This window comes from Eutrigla gurnardus, assembly GCF_963514095.1.
Source record: "Eutrigla gurnardus genome assembly, chromosome: 16".
Taxonomy (NCBI): Eukaryota; Metazoa; Chordata; class Actinopteri; order Perciformes; family Triglidae; genus Eutrigla; species Eutrigla gurnardus.
In genome coordinates, this window is record NC_139927.1 from 13,953,505 (window position 1) to 13,973,582 (window position 20,078).

At 41.6% G+C, this 20,078-nt stretch overlaps 1 protein-coding gene across 1 annotated transcript in view; it reads left to right on the top strand.

The window, feature by feature from the left end:
* map3k5 (mitogen-activated protein kinase kinase kinase 5) overlaps positions 1-20,078 on the top strand; it is a 56,050-nt gene that overhangs the window by 21,717 nt on the left and 14,255 nt on the right. The window contains exons 4-15 of the mRNA XM_084030268.1: positions 1,279-1,472; positions 3,365-3,533; positions 5,376-5,482; positions 11,363-11,533; positions 12,681-12,793; positions 14,084-14,243; positions 15,058-15,211; positions 15,335-15,442; positions 16,055-16,107; positions 17,338-17,433; positions 18,573-18,654; positions 19,487-19,620. Coding sequence (XP_083886394.1) covers positions 1,279-1,472; positions 3,365-3,533; positions 5,376-5,482; positions 11,363-11,533; positions 12,681-12,793; positions 14,084-14,243; positions 15,058-15,211; positions 15,335-15,442; positions 16,055-16,107; positions 17,338-17,433; positions 18,573-18,654; positions 19,487-19,620 — 1,541 coding nt within the window. The remainder of the gene's footprint in view (positions 1-1,278; positions 1,473-3,364; positions 3,534-5,375; positions 5,483-11,362; positions 11,534-12,680; positions 12,794-14,083; positions 14,244-15,057; positions 15,212-15,334; positions 15,443-16,054; positions 16,108-17,337; positions 17,434-18,572; positions 18,655-19,486; positions 19,621-20,078) is intronic.

A 20,078-nucleotide genomic window follows, 5' to 3' on the forward strand; every position in this document is an offset into this window, starting at 1 on the left:
TGCAGCCCAACCGCCTTCAGACGCTCTCATGTTGTGCTTCACCACACATTCTGGGAATAGCTCTCCTTGAAAAGACCTCGGCTGTTTCTCTAGGATGTCAACTGTGGGTTTCCTGCCTCTCTCTCTCTCTCTCTCTCTCTCTCTCTCTCTCTCTCTCTCTCTCTCTCTCTCTCTCTCTCTCTCTCTCTCTCTGCGCTGTCTGCAAACACACCACATGCACGTGCTTCCTTGTTGTTTATTCAGCAATGGCAGGACACCGCAACAGAAGCGTCGCGGCCGCCGCTGGAGAACAATGTGAAGTTAAAACAAATACAGACACAGAATACAGAAACGCTACCTCCCAGACGAAACACAGATGTCAAGTGTTGGAGCTGAGTAAACAAAGAAGAACACTTTTAGTGAAACTGAAACGGTGCACGATATGAAATCACACCCAAATGCGGTGGCGGCAGCAGCAGCAAATGACAGGGTAGAGGTTTGTTCTAGGTGGGCAGCTAGACGTTCGCTTCGGCTTGATTTTCATGAGCGCCGCAGAATGCTGCATGAACAAGTGGAATTTGTGAGTGCACCGCTTTAAGTGTTTGTGGTTGCAAGGAAGCGGCTACTAAAGGGACTGTCAGCACTGATGCAGATCTCTCCTCCTGGCTGCCGTCCATTCGCAACACAAACTTTATTGTCTCTGTGGACAATTCAGAGCCCGAGCCTCATGCCGTTACCTGAAACCGTCTCAATCAGGGGAAACAGTTCAGACTTCCTCCATGCAACCTGCTTCCTCCCTGCACACTCGTTTATTATGCAGTAAAATTGGTTGTAAAGAGCGTTTTTTTTTTCATAATTTAAATGATGTAATGTTACTGTAAATGAATACCTATGGCTCAGCTCAGTGGTTCGATCCCCGGCTCCTCCAGTCAACGTCATCTCTTGGATGAGATACTGAACCAAATTGCCTCTGCCAGCTATGTGTGAATATGTGTGAATATGTGTGAATGTTGACATGTAGTGTAAAGCACTTTGAGTTGTCGGACTAGAAAAGCTCTTGAATACAAGTCCAATTACCTGCACTGTAGGTACAATTCATTATACATTATACAAATGTCATAGCAAGCTACGTAATGTAGTTGTATCCTTTTTGGGTCACATTAAAATGAAATTATCATCATTATCTAAATGATGACACCGACATTTGGCTGAAATATGCCATTTTCACACCAAAACCCTCAGTGTTATACAAAGAAATGCTTCAATATACTGATGTCTTGGTGTCTCTCGTATCACCAGACGTGCTCCGCCAACTACACCTTCATCCCGTACATGGTGACGCCTCACAACAAGGTGTACTGCTGCGAGAGCAGCCTGATGAAGGGCCTCACGGAGCTGATGCAGCCGGGCTTCGAGATGCTGCTGGGGCCCATCTGCATGCCGCTGCTCGACCGCTTCGTCCAGGTGCTCAAAGTGTCACAGGCAAACTCCCAGTAAGTATGCTGCACTGAAATATGTGATGTATAGGTGACTTGATCACGCCAAATCACGTTTCTTTAGTCAAAAGCAAAGAAGATAGTTAGCATTTCTGCTAACGTTATTCTGCTGCGCTTGGGTTACCATTAGCAGAAGCTAGCAGGGGTTTTCCCCATTATAATTGAGCTACTGTCTCATTTAGTGATGAATAACACACTTATGTTGGACCATCAAAGTGAATATTTCCAATTTTCACAACCAATGTAGTTGTAACATTAGCTTTAGCGAAGGTTAGCTAGCGATAATCTCCCCTGATGTTCAGATGAAATGAAAAAAAAACATTCTCACATTTCGATCCCTTCCCCAGTTATATTGTCCACCTATTTAACAATATATATGAAATTCTGAAAATTCAAAACATTTCTGCAACTTGGGGATGTGGCGCCACACTTAGCTACATGCTAAGCCCGCCCACTTTTAAGCGGCCCGATTCAAATCCCTCTTGTGACTGCACACTGCTCAAGAACAGAAGTTAAAGACGTTGTGACTCATGTTTCATTGGGACTTGAAGCTATGCTAGCTGTCTTGTTTTCTTTCTCTCCGTCACAATTTGACATGCTGCTTTTAAGGAAATTATACATTTCAAAGGCGCAATAATCACTTCATAATAGTTAACAATAGTTACTTAATTTTGGTTTTGTAGGGCTGAATTTGGTCTGAAAGTTTTTATCCTACAATCATGAAAATGTTAATCACCATTTTCAGACACTCAACTTTAATTGTATACAAGCTGAGGAGCCCATACATGATGGATGAGGAAAGAGCCATTACAGTGTCATCCTTTAAATCGCTGTCGAGCAAACGTTCAACTTTGACTTGCGTGGCGGCGATTTACTGTTTGAAACATTTTACACCGCCTCAGTTGCCGGGGTAATATCTCTGGCGTTCCTGCCAACAGGCGATGCAGCAGCCAGTTAGTTCTCCCTCTCAGCTCCAGGAATAGTGACTCAGGTTTTACAGGCACAAAAGAAAAATCTACACTTTGAGAAAGCTTTTTGTCTCCCGGAGACCAGCCTGCATTAAGTTGTAACCAACGAGCTCAGCCGTCACATTCTGAGAAGGAGCACGGCTGCTATTTATAATAACCCACAAAGTAGAGATCCAATGTATTCTGCTTTATGGCGCTGAAACCTGTGCTACCTTTATTTTTCTTCACTGTTTGCTGATGCCGTGTGTCGAGCTAACAGTCGCCTTTTTAAATGTCAATCTTCAGATGATTAAATTGTAGTCCGCTAACTCACATGGAATGGGAATGTATTATATGAATAGATAGTTGTTATCTGGCAGTTAGACTTTAACGTCATCACTCCCTGCAAGGATACACATGACAGAAAAGAGTGGGGGGGGACAGTAATCTGAAGCAGATGATCATCATTACATTGACATTTGACATTTGTTAATATGCGTGCAGTTTTACTACCAATACTGAAAAGATGCTGTTTTCAATTATTGATTTTAAGGGATTCAAATCCTCAGGTTTATGAGACCCCTCCTCAGTCAGTCACAATGATAATCGATCAATCATCAACACAGAAAATATAGTATAATTAGCACAATCTTTTTTTATTATTATTATTATTTTACTGCTTGTGGCAACATTTATACTTCCTCTGAAAAACGAAATTTACGATCAGCGGAAAGTAGCTTGTGTCACTAGAGAACCATCTGAAATTATGTTAATCAGGAAATTAATTCAAACTCCAATCACATTAGAATTTACCCTCAAGAGGATAATAAACTACCTAAATTGATTCAATTAGAGTGATGTTCAGAGAGGCCTGTAATTACACATTGTACTAACTTTAAATAATGCAAACGCTCTCTCCCTGCGTGTCTTCGTCTCTCACAGCCAGTATTTCCGAGAGACTATTCTGAATGAGATCCGTAAGGCTCGGGAGCTGTACACCGGCATGGAGCTGGCCGCCGAGTTGAGCCGCATCCAACAGCGGCTGGACAACGTAGAGTGCCTTTCGGTGGACATCGTCATCAACCTGCTGCTGACATACAGGGACATCCAGGTACACCTGCTCTGGCAGCTTCTCAGAACCGTCATGTTTCAATTTAAGAATAGGCACTTTGGAAGTCAATCCATCCGGTTCAGATTACAATGATAGCATCTTCTTGTTCTGTTCCAACTGTGTAACACAATCCCGTACTATTTCTTGCCACTACAGAGGCAGCGCATCCTCGTCATCTATTCTTCCTGTTGCTTTCCTCATAGAAATGTCTTTAGATCAGAACGATCTTATCGTTGAAAGGCTGCGAGTTCAAACCTTCCTTGTTAATAAGTTTCTAAATGTATTAAACTTACGAGAGCTAACAATTATTTTTATTATTGATTAATATGCACATTGTTTTCTTTTTTTTAAATCTGTTAATTGTTTGGCTTCTTAAGTGTGACAACTATGGAAAATGTTTTCTAAGGTGACACATTTTTAAGTTCAAAACCCCCAAAATATTTCATTTCCAATGTGAATAAAAGTAGAAAATCCTCGGTTTGGAGAAGCTCTAACTAGTGACAGTTTATGTTTGTTGGAAATAGTTTAAAATAATCACTGATTGATTGAAATTCTTTATCATTCATCATTTAGAGGCCAACAATAATATCCCAAACGATTGAAAAGAAAATGTGTTTACATGCAAAGTATTGCAATCTGCATACAAAAAGAAAATCACCAAACCAGCCAGGATGCTCTTCCCATCTTCATGTTCAAACCCTGATTTAAAACCCTGAGAATATGACTCTTTAGAGAAGGACGTGCAAAAACTTTCAGCCCAACATCCATAAAAGTTGCTGGGATGAACTATGAAGGTAAATCAGACATTCACCTCAGCGCTGATGCCCCTCTTACATTCAAACAAACTGCCAACTAAGTACAGAGGATGCGTGCTGACCTTGAAACCTACTGTACAAGTGAGACAGAGGTCACAGCCTCAGCGTCAATCTTTCAGCGTCATCCCTTTTTTACAAGTTCTCAAACCGGGCCGTCGCAGACCGCCTGTGGAGAGCTCCAGGCGAGGCTTTTTGGTGCGCTCTTCTTAAATCTGCCGCTCTTTCCCGCTCTTTAGACTCCACGTTGTGATGGCACTCAGCGTCCAGATCCTCCCACTCACCATAGGCAGCGCTCATGAATCATTCACGACAACAACAAGCATCGAGGACGTGCTGAATTATTCAACGTGCTTGGGGTATAGTGACAATGTAGTCAAGTGGCGGCAACAAAAATGTGATGAAGGGGGGACACTCAATTATTGAAGTGCTTTTGGTGTTAAGCAGACAGTGGAGTCTCTGGCAGAGTGAATAGAAAGACATGAAAAACTCTCCCTCTGGCCCTTAAAGCAGCACGATACCTTGATGAGCTGCAGTGTGTGTTTGGAGGACATTTGGTGCAGTTACACGGACCCACAATGCTTAGCGGCGACTCTTTATTCTTTATTTGGATCCCCATTAGCTTCCATAAGGTGGTCGCTTGTCTTCCTGGGGTCCACACAGAAACGATAAAGACACACGTCAACAATAAAAGACAATTAAAATCGCCTCATACAAGACAATTACGGCATGAATAAGAGTGACTTAGAATAAAACACAATTCACAACCAGCTAGAAACCAAGAAATACAAAACAAAAGCAAAATTACAAAGCAAATTTGCAAAAACCAAACAAAAAGCAAAATTATCACAAATTCACAGCACACAACTAAAACAAACAAAACCCTCAAAAGCAGCTAATTCAGAGCCAACACTTTTCGTTTTACTTAAATCTATTAGTTATTTGTCTAATATTGGTAGGGAGTGCATTCCAGGCCGCAAAAACAAAATGCAACAGGAGATGACCAGTGTGTTCCTTTCTTGCCATCTAGGATTATGAGTCCATCGTGAAGCTGGTGGAGACTCTGGAGAAGCTTCCGACCTTTGACCCCGTGGCTCATCCACATGTGAAGTTCCACTACGCCTTTGCACTGAATCGGTAAGTTGCACCTGGCGACACGTGACCAGAAACCTGTGTCTAAAAGTCTACGCACCCACAATGGTGCAGGCATTGAGCTCGACACGTGAAAAGCTTTTTACGAGTTTGTTCTTTTTAACGAGGAGGTTTGGATTCGTGTGGAGACGCTCTGATGCTGATGTGTGAACGATGTAGTGGGACCTGATCGACGATAAAGCAAAAACAAAGGGTGTGGCAAAAGTGGGTCAAAGACATTTTTTGATGGGCGTGCTGAGGTTATATGAGCACATAGTGAATTCTCACTGCTAACATATTTATTTTTTTATTTTTTATTACGAGAAATTCAATTTTTTAAGCTTATAGCCTTTGATTGCTTTGACTTTGTTGACTTGACTAAATTAAATTAAGTAGAATTGGGTTTTATATTGACTTATGCCATAGCCATGGAAAGTACTTTCTGGTTGGTCAGTTGAAACACCTTAAACACTTTTCTAAATGAGTCCCAAAGGGTATATTAAACTGCAGGTAACCACGGAAACAAAGCTTTCCAATTTCTAGCTTTCTGAAACTGACCTGACCTTGAGCTCAACTGGCATCAAGGTATAAGATTTCAACACTGACTGCCTTTTAAATCTTTAAACACTTTAAGGGGGCTTTGATTGAACCTCAACATCTTTACCAACTGTAGATTTATCTTTTTAATTTAAACGTCACAGCTACACAAACATGCAACATGTCGTTACTGTGGAATTTCTTCAACGTGTGTGAAGTGGACATAAAGCTTATCACTTATTATTTTGTAATAAATTCCCATCATGCTCCTCAGAGTAAACGCTTTACGGAGGTTACATTGACTTGCATTGTGATGCATTCAAGTAAAAATGAGTGTTGGACAAAGGTAAATTATAACGCTGTCATGATGTGTTCAAATCTGTACATATTAAAGAGGGAAGTGTGACCTGTTTAACTCCCTAACATTTGCTCAATTTAGCTTATGATATATTATTTAAACCAAGCTAAGAATTTTTAAATCAAAGCAAATTTTGAAACAAAAATACAAAAATGTATTTTCTAATCATTGTAATTGTTTGTTTTTGGCAAATAACCACTATATCTGGCATAGATTTCTGATGTTTTACAACTGGGATGATATTGAAAAAGTTAGTCTGGGGCCCTCCTATTAATAATAGTTATTACTAAGAAAATCGTAATCTGCAGGTTAAGATTTTAAAAAATCAGAAATGCACAAGAAAATTGCAATGGGTGGATCTCTAGTTATGGATATTGATTTTTTTTAAGTAGCACTAACACAAGGACAATGATAGCTTCTGACATGTCAGAAAACTCAGTGGAGGAAACAACGCATGGTGTTCTCGCTGACACATTCATTTATCAAGCAGCCACTTTATCCAGAGTTTGTTCTTTTAATAAGGCTTTTTATAAGCAGCAGCGGTGGGAACAGTTTCTCAAACGTCTTAATTAAATCATGAAAAAAGAAAATGGTTTTGAATTTACAAGCAGCCACAAATTCAGGTTAAGGGCTCGCAGCAAGCGGCAGTGATATTATTGGTAGCATGTGTGCAGCTACTGTGCTCAGGAAAAAAGACAGCTGTACAACATAGGGAGGTTTTGACTGCCTGTTTCTCACCAGCTGCTTTTCTTGTAAACTTCCTGCGGTTTTCGCGGCGCGACTGCCTCAAACGGCAATAAAGCACGCTGTTCTTTAATTTGGCAGCGATTGGAAAATGTTTCTGCAGGGTGCCAAGACGCCCGTGTGTTTTATGCTGTGTTACTATCTGGCCCACTACCAGGATGCGATATTGGGTTTGCAAGCTCAAGGCAGCATCACTGGGATATTTTGTGAGGCGGATTCCTACGATGATGAGTGTTAATGACCGAAGACAACCCCTCAGTTCAGTTTGCAACAGGACGCCATGACAGCTGTGGGAGGTGTTTTTGTTGTCAGCTTACCTATGCAGCAGAGTCGGATTAGTCACCACAACGACAATAGATGTTACACTTCGTTGTTTTGTTATGTGTCATGAGGACTTTATGGTTTTTGTTGCTGCTGTTGTTTCAATGGTGCTTCAGGCCTAAGATGAGTTGGATAATGAATTATATATATATATATATATATATACAATCTTCATTTTGTCCACTTTTTTTTATTGTTTTTTTAATATTCGTTTATGATTATAACTGGTTGTCCACTGATTGGTGAACCTTAATGAAAGCAGCATTTTGATGGGAATGCACAGAAATACATCCAATATTTTTTTATTATATATCTTGAGATCATATTATTTAATCTTAAATATCTAGCATTTTCCCTCCATGTGATTCACACCATAGTAACTACTGCAATAGCCTTTAATATTTCAGAGTGTACGAATGTGAAGAAGCATCAGGTGTTGTAACGTTACCAATATTGTAAGCATTCACCTCCCTGAAGGTTTTCTCTGCCCCTGACCCAATTAGATGCCCTAATAATAACCTCTGTTTCCATGGTAAAAATCTAATGGCATTATATAAGAAAATGTAATCTATGTTGCCCTCTGCTAATGGACGATTATATGTTGACTAGGCTGCCTTTTCCAGCCTTGGAAAAAAAAGACGACATGTAATTTTTCTCTGACATTTAACCAGTGAATTAAGTGGAAGGTTGAAGACAAAATGTCTCATATTATACAAGATTAGTTCTGTGTTCTGTCCCAGTAGCATTCAACCCATTCAGCCTTAACAAAACGCTTGATGAGCGGTCTCAGGTTGGTTCTGTGCAGCTTCTAGATGAATCTGCATGTGTGCACAGACTAATTGGCTTCAGCCGGTTGTCTGTGGCATCCGGCGTGTGAACGCGGAGCGCTGCTGGGAGGCTGACAGCAGCCAGGGAAGAATCTCCTCCGTCCAGATACAAGTCTGGAGAGAAGAAATAGAGAGATGCATTAGGAGGGAGCGGGTCTCGTCTCTCCGAGTGCTCTTCCCTCCGGACGGTCTCCATGGTAATAGCTGTCAGCTCATATGTTATATTTAACCTTCACGCTCTAGAGAGGAGCCACGTTATGTTTCTATCACACCTTGTGTAAATATATATGTGTGTGTGTGAGACTTCACAACACTGCAGTGTGTGTTTTGACGCGTTGGTTAACTTGACGACAAAGCCTCATCTAAAAACTCCCCCGACGACGAGAGGTTATGAACCACTTTGCTGCATAAATTAACATAATAATGAGGACATTCCTGAAGATATTAGCATCCTTAGTTGATATTAATACTGTTATCTAAGAAGTGTGTATGAATGTGATCATTATTTTAATTAATGACGTCTTTATCCTAATGGTTAATATACCATGGCCATTGCTGTCTGATATATGGTGGTGATTAATGAGGGCACATTATGCAGCTCCTGTTGGATTCATGACTTCATCTCATTGCTGGTGCTTCTGCACTGCGATTCGGGGCTCACCTGTGATTTAAATAGCGTGTCCAGTAATATGGCGTTTTCCGTTCATTACAGTCCAGTTCAGAGGTCTTCAACGTTTTTCAGGCCAAGGACCCCTAGGCCTATAGTGACACGGTGGTGGGACCCCCTATTACATGACATATACAATTGTGTTGCTTATTTAACCAGTCAATAATAATGTGTAGTGCAGCTTATAGGGCCATGTAGACTGTAATGATGTAGTTTTACAATGCTAAGCCATTAAAATGATAATGGTTGACAAATTCTTATATTTACAGCACATATTTGAATTCTATATTGGCATTTCTGCATCACTATTTCTATAAATAGGAAGATTAATATTTTCTGATTATAGGTTTTATTCATGTTAATGTGTATTTTTGGACACAAAGCTTGAGATCAAATAGTTTCGGGGCTCTCCGGCAGTCAGTCTGCAGACCCCCCTGTTGATGATCTCTGGTCTAGTTTATTTAGTTCAGCACAAAAGATTTGCTAAAGGATTTCTCAAGGTTTTAACTGCAACACTGCGTCTCAACCTGCCCAAACAAACAAACACAAGTCAGGTATGTAATCACCTGTTTTGTCCCGTTCAATGATCGTCTCGGCCAGCTGGTCACCCCGGGTCAGTGCGTCCTCTGCGTTGTTGTGACGCGTGGTTGGACCCATGTTTAGCTACGTTGTGACTCCCTCGTGATATTCTCCGTCACGTATTCGCTGGCCACTGATGCCAATGATTTCGTCTATTACAGTCAGGCTAACATGTCTGGACTCTACTGTGTGTTTGTTTGGTAGGTTGAACATGTGGTCAGAAGTCATTTATAGTACCTTCAGTGCTATAAATAAGGGACATTAGAAATGTCTCTCAGTCTAACAATGGCAAAAAAAAAAACGTCATTGTCACTTTCATCAAGGTATTAAGTAATAACCTGACAACTGATGTTAAAATGAATTACATGTGTGAGTCAGACCATTTCTTTCTTGAAAATTGCAGGAAAAAGAAATTGTGTTTTCCTGCAATTTGAGTCCATACTTTTATAATGCGCTTAATTAGACACCCATCTTTTCTCATTCAGCAGAGGCAGTAATCGCATCTCTTCTGCATCTGAGTGATCAGAACAGGAAATATGAAAGCATTCACGAGGGGAAGAAAAACCTTCACGTAATTCAATTAATTAAGACCTCAAGAGCTCGCTGTTCATTTCCTGTATTTTTGAATGGGTTGCTCATTATAGAGCCTCGATCCTTAGTTATAAAAGAAGTTTTAGCCCCTTAATGATCAACTGCAGGCTCACGCTTCTACATAAAAGATTATATTGGGATTCTTTCAATGAACCCAGCAGCCTCAGTAATTTAAGTCGGGCTCTGAGTGGCATCCTCTGTGCCAGGTGTCACTGGCCCATGAAAGCTGTGTTCCCATAGCTACATATGTTCACACGCCAACTCGGTTCACTGCTTTTACACATTTAATCTGGTCTACGGGGCTTGTTGAGTAGTGGGGGGGTCGAGTGTCAATCAGATCTTTAAAACTGAAACAAATCTGGGGTGACAACGAATTGAGTTTACCAGACCCATGTGGCAGTTGCATTGTGGGTAATTTAGGTATCAGGTGTTGACAAGGAAGACAAATATGTGGGGGGTGAGACAATATCTCTCATTCTGTAACATCAATTTTGATCCTTTCTTTAAAACCAACAATGTTATACGAGTGAAATGCTAAATCAGCGGAGTCCCGTCGCCACAGTCAGGTATCGGAAACAAGAGGCTAAATCTAGCTGATGGAGATGGTGCATTAAGTGCTTGGGAATAGTATTGGTTTGCTGGTGTGTGCTCTCTATTGTTTTATAGCTCCCATTATTGTTAAATGGAAGAAGGCGTGCCACCCACTACTGCCTTCATGATTTGTGGAAACTCCTGTTGTTTATGTGTGATTATCCAAAAAGGAAAAAGGAGTGGGAAAGACTGTTCAAATGGCAAATGTTTATCTGCAAAAGGTTTAAAACAGACCTTTGAATTGGTATTGATTTTCTTTTGGAATTCAGATCTTTCTATATTTTTATGAGATAAAAGCAGCTAACGTCACCTTCTGAGGAATTGAGAGTTAGCCATGATTCAGCAGCTAACTGCCTTTACTTGCATGAGACAGATTAAATAAAGGAATGTCCGAAATCAAGATATCCCTCCTCAAGTGTGTGCCTAGCTCCAAAACCACAATCCTACACTTCCCATAATGCAACATAAAAGGGTCTTTTAAGATGTCTCCAGAGCTCACGACTATTTTCACAGGCTGAGCACGCCATGTGGCCAACATTGTATTGACATGTGAATAATAATATTGCAGCTTTCCACATGCCTGGATAGGTATGAGCTCCACTCTTTCACTTCATTGCTTCTCATTCAAATAAAAAAAGTAACCTTTGCCTGCTGTGTGTTTGTGAGCGTAGGAGGAACCTGCCGGGCGACAGACAGAAGGCTCTGGACATAATGCTGCCCCTGGTGGAGGGCGAGGAGCAGGTAGCCTCGGACATCTACTGCCTGGTGGGACGGATCTATAAGGACACGTTCCTGGAGTCCCACTTCACTGACACACCGAGCAGAGACAGCGGCACACACTGGTGAGAGAGCCGGCAAAGATGTCGGGTGGCCCTTCCAGATGCCGAGTCACATGTTAATATTGCTAGAAGAAATGTTCCGAAGGGCCAGATGAAAGGTAGATGCCTTCTAAGGTGACTCACTGGATCGTGGCGCCGCAGTATTGAGAGTTTACTGTGAATGCCGTCACGAATAAAAAGGTAAAAACCCTTTTCTTTAGTGAGGAGAATTACAAGTCCCGTTCAAGGAAACAGGCGGGCCACGAGTCAAATAAGGCCAGCTCGTTGCAGGGCAAAAGGTTGCACAACTTGTTACACCTGCCAAATGTCTAGTTACACAGGTTGAAGCCCATCTTTTGCATGTGTGCATGATTTTAAGAAACCCATATATTCCTATTGTTGATTTCTTAGATTCCGTCATTAAGATTAATGCTCATAATGGATATTTGAGACCGTAGACAAGTTGTTCAAACAATATACAATGCATGTCTGCATACTGGTCATTTAAGGTGCTCATTTCTGGAGCGTGATTGTAAGTTCAGTCCACATCTAAGCCTTGTTGAGACGTTTGGATGATGAGTGTTCACAGCATGAGTGGGCTGCCAACAAAAAACCCCGGCAGGATGTTTTTTATGTTTTGCTAATGAGTCAGCAGAGAGATGCATGTGGAGGGTTTCACACCTTGTTGAATCCAGGATGGCTGCTCTGATTCAAATCAGGCTATTGCAGTCATACATAGCAGCTAACAGGAGCTGATGGAAGTTGACTTAATATCATAACGAAATAATATTGACGCAAGGCTGCTGATTGCCTTCATCTGGAAATTGCTCCTCGCCGACTGAATATGCTGCTGGTGTTATCGAGCTCCCATATGGCTGTTATTTTCAGTTCCACGACACAAGTTGGCAGCGGCTCCTAATAACATTCACACCCCTTCCCTCAGCACAACAGATTGCTCATTAAATAAATGAAAATTTCGAGGGTTCTCACAGTTGCGGTTCTGTGGTCCCAACTCAATATGGTTGTAATTGTTTTTGTAACTTGAAGTGTCTCGAGAAGCCGGGGGAAACCCGTGAAGCCATCCGTTATCGCAGACATGCTAGGGATTTGGAATGACGCGTTTGTTCCTTTCTCTTCTTTTTTTTTCCCTTCCTTCCATTTCTCCTGTTAGGTTTAAAAAGGGCTTTGTATCGGAGCCAACACTACACTCGGGGATCAACTATGCTGTCCTGCTCCTGGCGGCCGGACACCAGTTTGACACATCTTTTGAGCTTCGCAAAGTGGGTGAGTTCCAGATTGGATATCTTGTCTTCAGTCTGGAGGGCATGTTCTTCAAGAATGTTATTATTACTATGAATATTATTTGTGTTATTATTAGTATGATTGATATTTTGATCATTTCATTTTTTCACTATTATTGTCTCCACCTTGTTTCCTCTTTTCTTCTGTTTATTAACACCATTATTATTATTACTATGATCAGTATTTTTTATTATTATGATTGTTATTACTTTTTATTATTTATTTATTATTATATATATATATATATTTTTTTTATTTGTTTAGTTGAAGTTCGTTTTTCATATTATCCTCTATTATTCTTGATATTAATTCCTGATGTCCACACACACACACACACACACACACACACACACACACACACACACACACACACACTGTCAGTCTCAGCACTCCTATCAAACCAGCTGACACCAGCTGCCTGCTGCTGTCTGTGTTAGCGGGACGGATCCTATTTACATACCCGTCAGACACAAATCAATACGAGCATGCATTTGTATTTGTGTTTCCTGACAAATGTAATTCCAATATTCGCTCTCTTTTTAGCTTTGTTTTTGTCTCCAACAGCTCAGGTGGGAAAACCGTGGCTCTTAAGAAGCTAATAAGTCCACTATTTTCCCTTGCTAGCCATAAACTACATCTCCCTGCTGTTTGATGCTGGGATAGGTAGGATAGAATTGTGTTTTTAGAGCTGAAAACGTCCGTCCACTGCAGCTGAAAGCGATGAGAGTAAACAATAAGCTGAAAGAAGCACACAGAGCTGAGGCGCGCTGCAGTATTTAGCCATAACGCCTGCATCCCCTGTCACATTACACACAGTCATTTGATGCAGTGCGGGATAAAAAAAATATTGATTATTGCTGCTTTAATAAAGAACAATCTGATAACATATAGTAATGTTTCCTCCCATGGAGCCCTTGTTGCCAATCTTGTGATTCTGCCCTTAAAACCTGAGGCTCAGAGGAGCTCAGGAATGTGTGAAACGGAGCAGGCAGTCCTGGGAATCAGCCTACACTTCCTGGAATAAGGCCTACCCTTCGTCCCTTTGGACCCTGCTTTCCCCCTACACTCTCCCTGCTACACCCAGGACATGTAGCAGCAGAAGCCAAATCCAACATCACAATTACCTTTAGAATGTCATGACTTGTCAAACCTATACACTCTACTGGAAGACACTCTTAACTTGCATGTTTGCAGCATTGTCTTCTTGAAATAATATGCGGCTGGTCAAAAAGGATCTTCTCTTGTATGGAATTCATCTTTTTTGTTTTCCAGGAGTGAAGCTGAGCAGCCTGTTGGGGAAAAAGGGCAGCCTGGACAAGCTGCAGAGCTACTGGGACGTGGGCTTCTTCCTGGGCGCCAGCATCCTGGCCTGCGACAACACCAGGGTCATCCAGGCCTCTGAGAAACTCTTCAAACTCAAAGCTCCCGTCTGGTGAGAACGTGGATAAGCCACACTCAGATTAGCGTGCCCGGAAAATGAATTTTTTTCGACATCCATCCATCATCGGTTGCGCTTCTGTCAGCTTTCCCTTGAGATCCCAGTCCAGCCCATCTGTGGTCATCTTGCATTGCTGTTTGTTTGTTTTTTTGAGAACAGAAAAACATCACGAGGAACTGACTTTGCTCCTTTTGAACAGCACCGTTGTCATGGATTTTGGTGAATAAATAAGGCACATTTTATGAAGAACTGTTCATTAACAAGAAACTTGACAAAAGAGCAGTTTGACAAAAAAAAAATAATTCAATTTGAAAAATGAAAAACATTACCTGCAAGTGTGGAGGTACTGTTGTATATTAATGGAGAACCAGGAAAATAAAGTCCAAAATGATGTAAATCTTATGAGACTATCAGTTTTACGGCATGTGGAGTAAAACAGTCTGCAGCTCTGTTTTGTAGTGCTTAAGAGCCTGCTGTTCTTTATTTGGGTTTGTACTGTGAAAACTCTTTAAGTTTCCATTAATGTCACAAAGAAAAATGAGCCCCAGCATGGAAACACAATCACATGGTGCTGTTTGTTTCTGGGATCCTGCTTGATCTATGCTCATGGGTTTAAAACAATGTAATACACATGCAAAATATCTGCCAGTGAGACATTTTGTTTGCAGATGTTTTCCTGGTGAGAAATGGGATGTCGGTGAGGTTTCGTGCGGCTCTGACATCGCAGTTAAATAAAGATTTATATTCTCATTTTCTTTCTGGGCTGGTAATTAATTTCTCTTCTTTTATTGTCTCTGCTCGGTTCCAGGTACCTGCGCTCGCTGGTGGAGACCATCCTGATCTACCAACAGTTTAAGAAACCCGGCGGGGAGCAGCCAGCCCCCAAGCAGGAGCTGGTGGACTTCTGGATGGACTTCCTGGTGGAGGCCACCAAGAAAGATGTCTCCTCTGTCCGGTTTCCTGTAAGTGAATCTGGCTAGGGAACCTGGGAAGTGGTGGCTGAGATTCACTGGACAGCTCTCAGGTTTAATATGTGGAAGCACAATTTAAAACAGATTAATAAAAGAAATATATGTTTTCTCCAGGTGTTGATACTAGAGCCCACAAAAGTGTACCAGCCGTCGTATTTGTCCATAAATAAAGATGTGGACGACAACACCGTGTCTATCTGGCATGTTGCTCCTGATGACAAGGTGGGTGTCCATGACGCATATCATCACCAGGAACTCTGATCCCACCAACCACCCCAAAATATGCTGTTTTTTGTTAACATACACTATCTTGAGAAAGAGAAAATCCATCTTTCTATCAAACATCATGCTGAAAGTTCCCATAGCAACAATACTGATGCTTTGCATTATTTAAATGCTTAAACTAGTTCATGGTTAAATCACAGATGATCATCCTGTTTGCCAACAGAATTCAATGGATGATGATTGTCGGGTTTCCTGTTTTGTTATCTTTGGTTAGATGCTACGTTGCGATACTTGACTCTTGTTTGTCGTCATGACAACCTTTAGCGTCTGCTTATTGATTATTTTTCTCATATTGTAGCATTTTATTGCTTACCTACACAGCAGTACATGAATAAAACCAGTTGCTCACCAGAAACTGATCCTAGTATAACAGCTACATCGGCCACACTGACTTCATATTTTCATTTCATTCATGTCCTGTAGCCAATGTACTGAATCAATGTGTTTTGGATAATGCACCTACTCTCGTACTACAATCAATTGGTCAAGGTATTGATTGGTTTAACCTCTCCCAGAAGCTAATGTTATTTCTTTTGATCTCTCCGAAAGCACAAAGGGATTCATGAGTGGAACTTCAGCGCCACATCAGTACGAGGTGTCAGGTCAGTGTCTGCCGTCTTTAATCACCCACTCACATTACAGCTGAACCATGTGACAACCACCTCGCACCTGTCTCCAGAGGTGATTGGTTCAAATTTATCATCAGATGGTGGATTGAGAGAAGATTAAGATATACGTCTCCCACCAAAAACACAATGATTGTTAGTTTCTATACACTAATGAAAACAGAGTTATGAATACTATCTTACATTTACATTACTGCCAATATTCCTTTAATGTGAAACTAATGTCTATAATTGTGTAATTTTTCTGGGTTTTTGCTCATACTGTATATATTCTTCTGCACAGGTCTCTCTAAAAACTAACATTGTCCCAAGGTATGAATAGAAACGTGTTTCAGAAATACACCTATATTAAAAAAGCGAAGCATAGAAGCAAAATATCACAAAAGCCAGACAAATATCTGGATTTAATGTTGACTGAAAATATGAAAAGGTCTCATATAAGGGCTTATTATGTTGGTTGTGCAGAGTTATCTAAGCATGCACAAAAGCATTAAAAAAAACTGCATTTTATCAAATGCATACAATGTGCAGATTTGATCTCTTCAGCTCTCACGGCTCCAGACAGAGACAGTCTGCCGTGGAGCGTTTTTCATGATGTCTCTCTCTGCATCTCCTTCCACGGTCCTCAAAGGAATTCAGTGTCAGATCAGTGGAGGGGCTGTGATCACATGTTGCTAGGGAACGACTCATTCTCTGTGCCCACTCAGCCTGCAGACAGTCAGCAGGACACAATGGCAGCTCGGCGAGCAACAATACGGCCGCACATGCAGTCTCTTCGTCGTCTGGCTCGGCGGCTCAAGCCTCGGCACGCCGGCTAAGATTTGGGACAAGCGCTCATCCCAGTCGATAACACTTTCCATTTGGTTGTCGAAACGAAGCCCTCCATGTTTTGGAGAGAAATTCATCATTTAATTTGACAATTTGTTGTCTGGAATCAACACAAAACTTCCCAACAACACCTCATAATGCCACGTATTTGTCTGTGTATGTCAGGAAGTTGTATTGTTATCGTGCGTCACATCTACTGGGGTTTATATTGTGATGGAGCGGCCATCCACTTGCGGTGACAAACAATCTTTTGTTTCATTCCCCCCCGAGATTCGATGGCTGAGCTCATAAGTCCAGTGAAAGGCTTCATTCATTCTCTGAGTCATATCTGTCCTCATGGGACCGTCGTCCAGCTAACCGTGATCCGTCTCTCCTCAGCATCTCCAAGTTCGACGAGCGCAGTGCCTTCCTCTACGTGCTCCACAATGCAGAGGACTTCCAGATCTATTTCTGCACAGAGATGCACTGTAAAAGGTTTGTTTGCCGTCTGCCTGTAGTTTTGCTGTGTTCGGGATGTTTCTGGTCAGCCTCCATAAAAACACCAGATACCGGTAGTAAGTGCATGTCTAAGAGGAAGAGAAAAATAATGGAGGAAATGGTGCAGAAAAAATGCAAATACAGCGATGCAGAAGTGGACAAAGCTTGTTCCAAAAGGAGTGAATCAGGGGTTGCCTTCCCCCCGCCATAACCCTCGTTGAGCTAAGGAGAAGTGGCCAACTTTCAATATTGTGTTTACAAACCACAACCGACAAATCCTACTCATGGTTCCCTTAATGACTTACCAACATTTATGACTGCATTCTTACCAAATACAAGTAATTGCTGATCTTTAAGGATTAGTGAAAGATTAACCTCTCATACTCCTGCTGGAGGCTCTGTAATTATAGACTCAGCCTATAGCACTGAAAATATTGGATTTAAAGATCATTGTGTTGAACATATTGACGCAACACTATAAGATTAATGGACAACCTGCTCTAACAACCAGTCTTACTCACGAGAAACACAATTCAGGTTTGTCTTAGATGTATATTTGATCATAAAGCTCATCATCAGTCTAACTGTAAACTTGTAACCACCCCTTCAGTAGTTCAGGGCCCTCTCGTCAGCTGTGATCTCGGGTGGGAAGTTTCGCACCTCTGCGTTGGCACGAGCACACCTTGTCTCATTTCGATAACATCGCGTTCCTCGCTGGCTGCTCGGTGAAACGCTGAGTGTTCAGACTTGTGACTCTTACATCAGGGGCTCCCGAGCACTTCCAGTTCCATTATGTTGAATGTGAGAGTCGGTGAGTCATGCCTGCTGTTGTCATGATGCTACAGAGAAAAAGGCAGTGACAGTGGGGAAGGAGGGGTGAGAGGGAGGGAAGGAAGGCAGGAAGAAATAGGTGGAGGAAGAGATCCAGTCTGATGGTGCACGTGTGTCACGGAACAACTGCAGGCCTGCCTACCTGGTGTCGATACAACCACGCAGTCAGAACTCTGGGAGCTCAAAATCAGTGCTCATGCATTGTTTCATTTTGAATCACGTGTCCAAATACTCTCACACTCCACTGTGTATTTCTGTGCTGTGTCAGATCTGTATTTTGGACTGATGAGGCTTTCCTTTGGCAGATTCTGTGATCTGGTCAACAGCATAACAGAGGAGGCCTGGAGAGGTCCAGAGGAGGGGGACTGTGACACCGACGCCTTAGAGGTGAGAGGACTGAGTACTGGATTCACTTTTGTATCACATATCTTTCTTTTTTCTCTTTTTTTTTGCCTTATAAGCTTTGATTATATTCAATTATTATTACACCCGATTTTTGTTGTTTTGTAACATTGTTTTGTCACATCCTGTTGTGTGTCTGTCATGCCTGTTTTGCCCCCTTTTGTCACCCACAGGAAATATAATGTGATTGTGGTGTTTCCATCAATAGAATTGAATCGCTGGCAGAAAAGTAGCAGTGACCACAAAACCATGCTTTGACAGCTAATTAGCTTTGGGCAAGTCGGTGCCAGGAAACAGACTGTTTTCATGCTTCCGTCAATCAATGTAGATTTTTTTATTCAGTTCTTCACAATTTGCATTATAATAACTGGATTGCAGCTGCAAACCCAGAGAACATGAACAGTAACCTGCTGGGATAAGACCTGGATTCTGCTGGCATGCTTTGTATGCTTTGACAATAGAGACTGAACACCTGCCTCTGGAAAAGGAACGCTAATTAGCCCCAAAAACGCTGCCACACCCTTTGTGACCGAGTTGAGTTACACAGATCAAATGTCTAACAGGTTTCACTCGAGAGCTAGTTTGATATTTGTGGTAATATAAGCATCTCTCAGCTGAAACATACTGTTGGTTTGTCTCCAACCTGAAGATCAACCTTTAATAACACATCTGTTCTAAAACCAGGGTCGTAGTGTTTTTCCTGTAAATGATTTGCATACAAATACATTGATTTGTTGGATTTGTTCAACAGAAAAAACAGGCACCGTGATACATGAACATATCAGTTCTTTATAGTGACTGTTGCTTGTCTCCACAGTACGACTATGAGTACGATGAGCACGGAGAGAGGGTGGTTCTGGGAAAAGGCACATTTGGAGTGGTGTACGCGGGCCGAGACCTCAGCAATCAGGTCCGACTGGCCATCAAGGAAATACCAGAGAGAGACAGCAGGTGAGAGTCCTCTTTGTCACCCTGAGGGTTTCACAGTATTGCCAGAGAATCAACATTTTTGTAAGACTGTGAAATTCCAGTGACATAAAATAATTGCTCTCATAGTCATCACCACAAATATGTCAAAATCTTCCTTCAACCGGTGGTTTGGTCCTGTTTTGGTCCTGAAGTTGTCTCAAAAGACTAATGGACACATTTGACTTAAAGGTGCCATGTGCAGTTTTCTTCTACAAAAAACATTTGTATCCTTGAATTCTAACAAACATGTTCCCTCCTCATAAGATACATATTTCAATGTTTACCATCACATTGCTATGATTCCTTGCGGATCACAGCTTGGAGGGGTTGTATCGTGTGACACCCTTGACAGGAATATGTGTGGTGTCGCCTACGTGTGACTCTAAACCACACGGGGAACCGCTCCTGAAAACATTGCTCCATAGTTCTACTAGTCATCA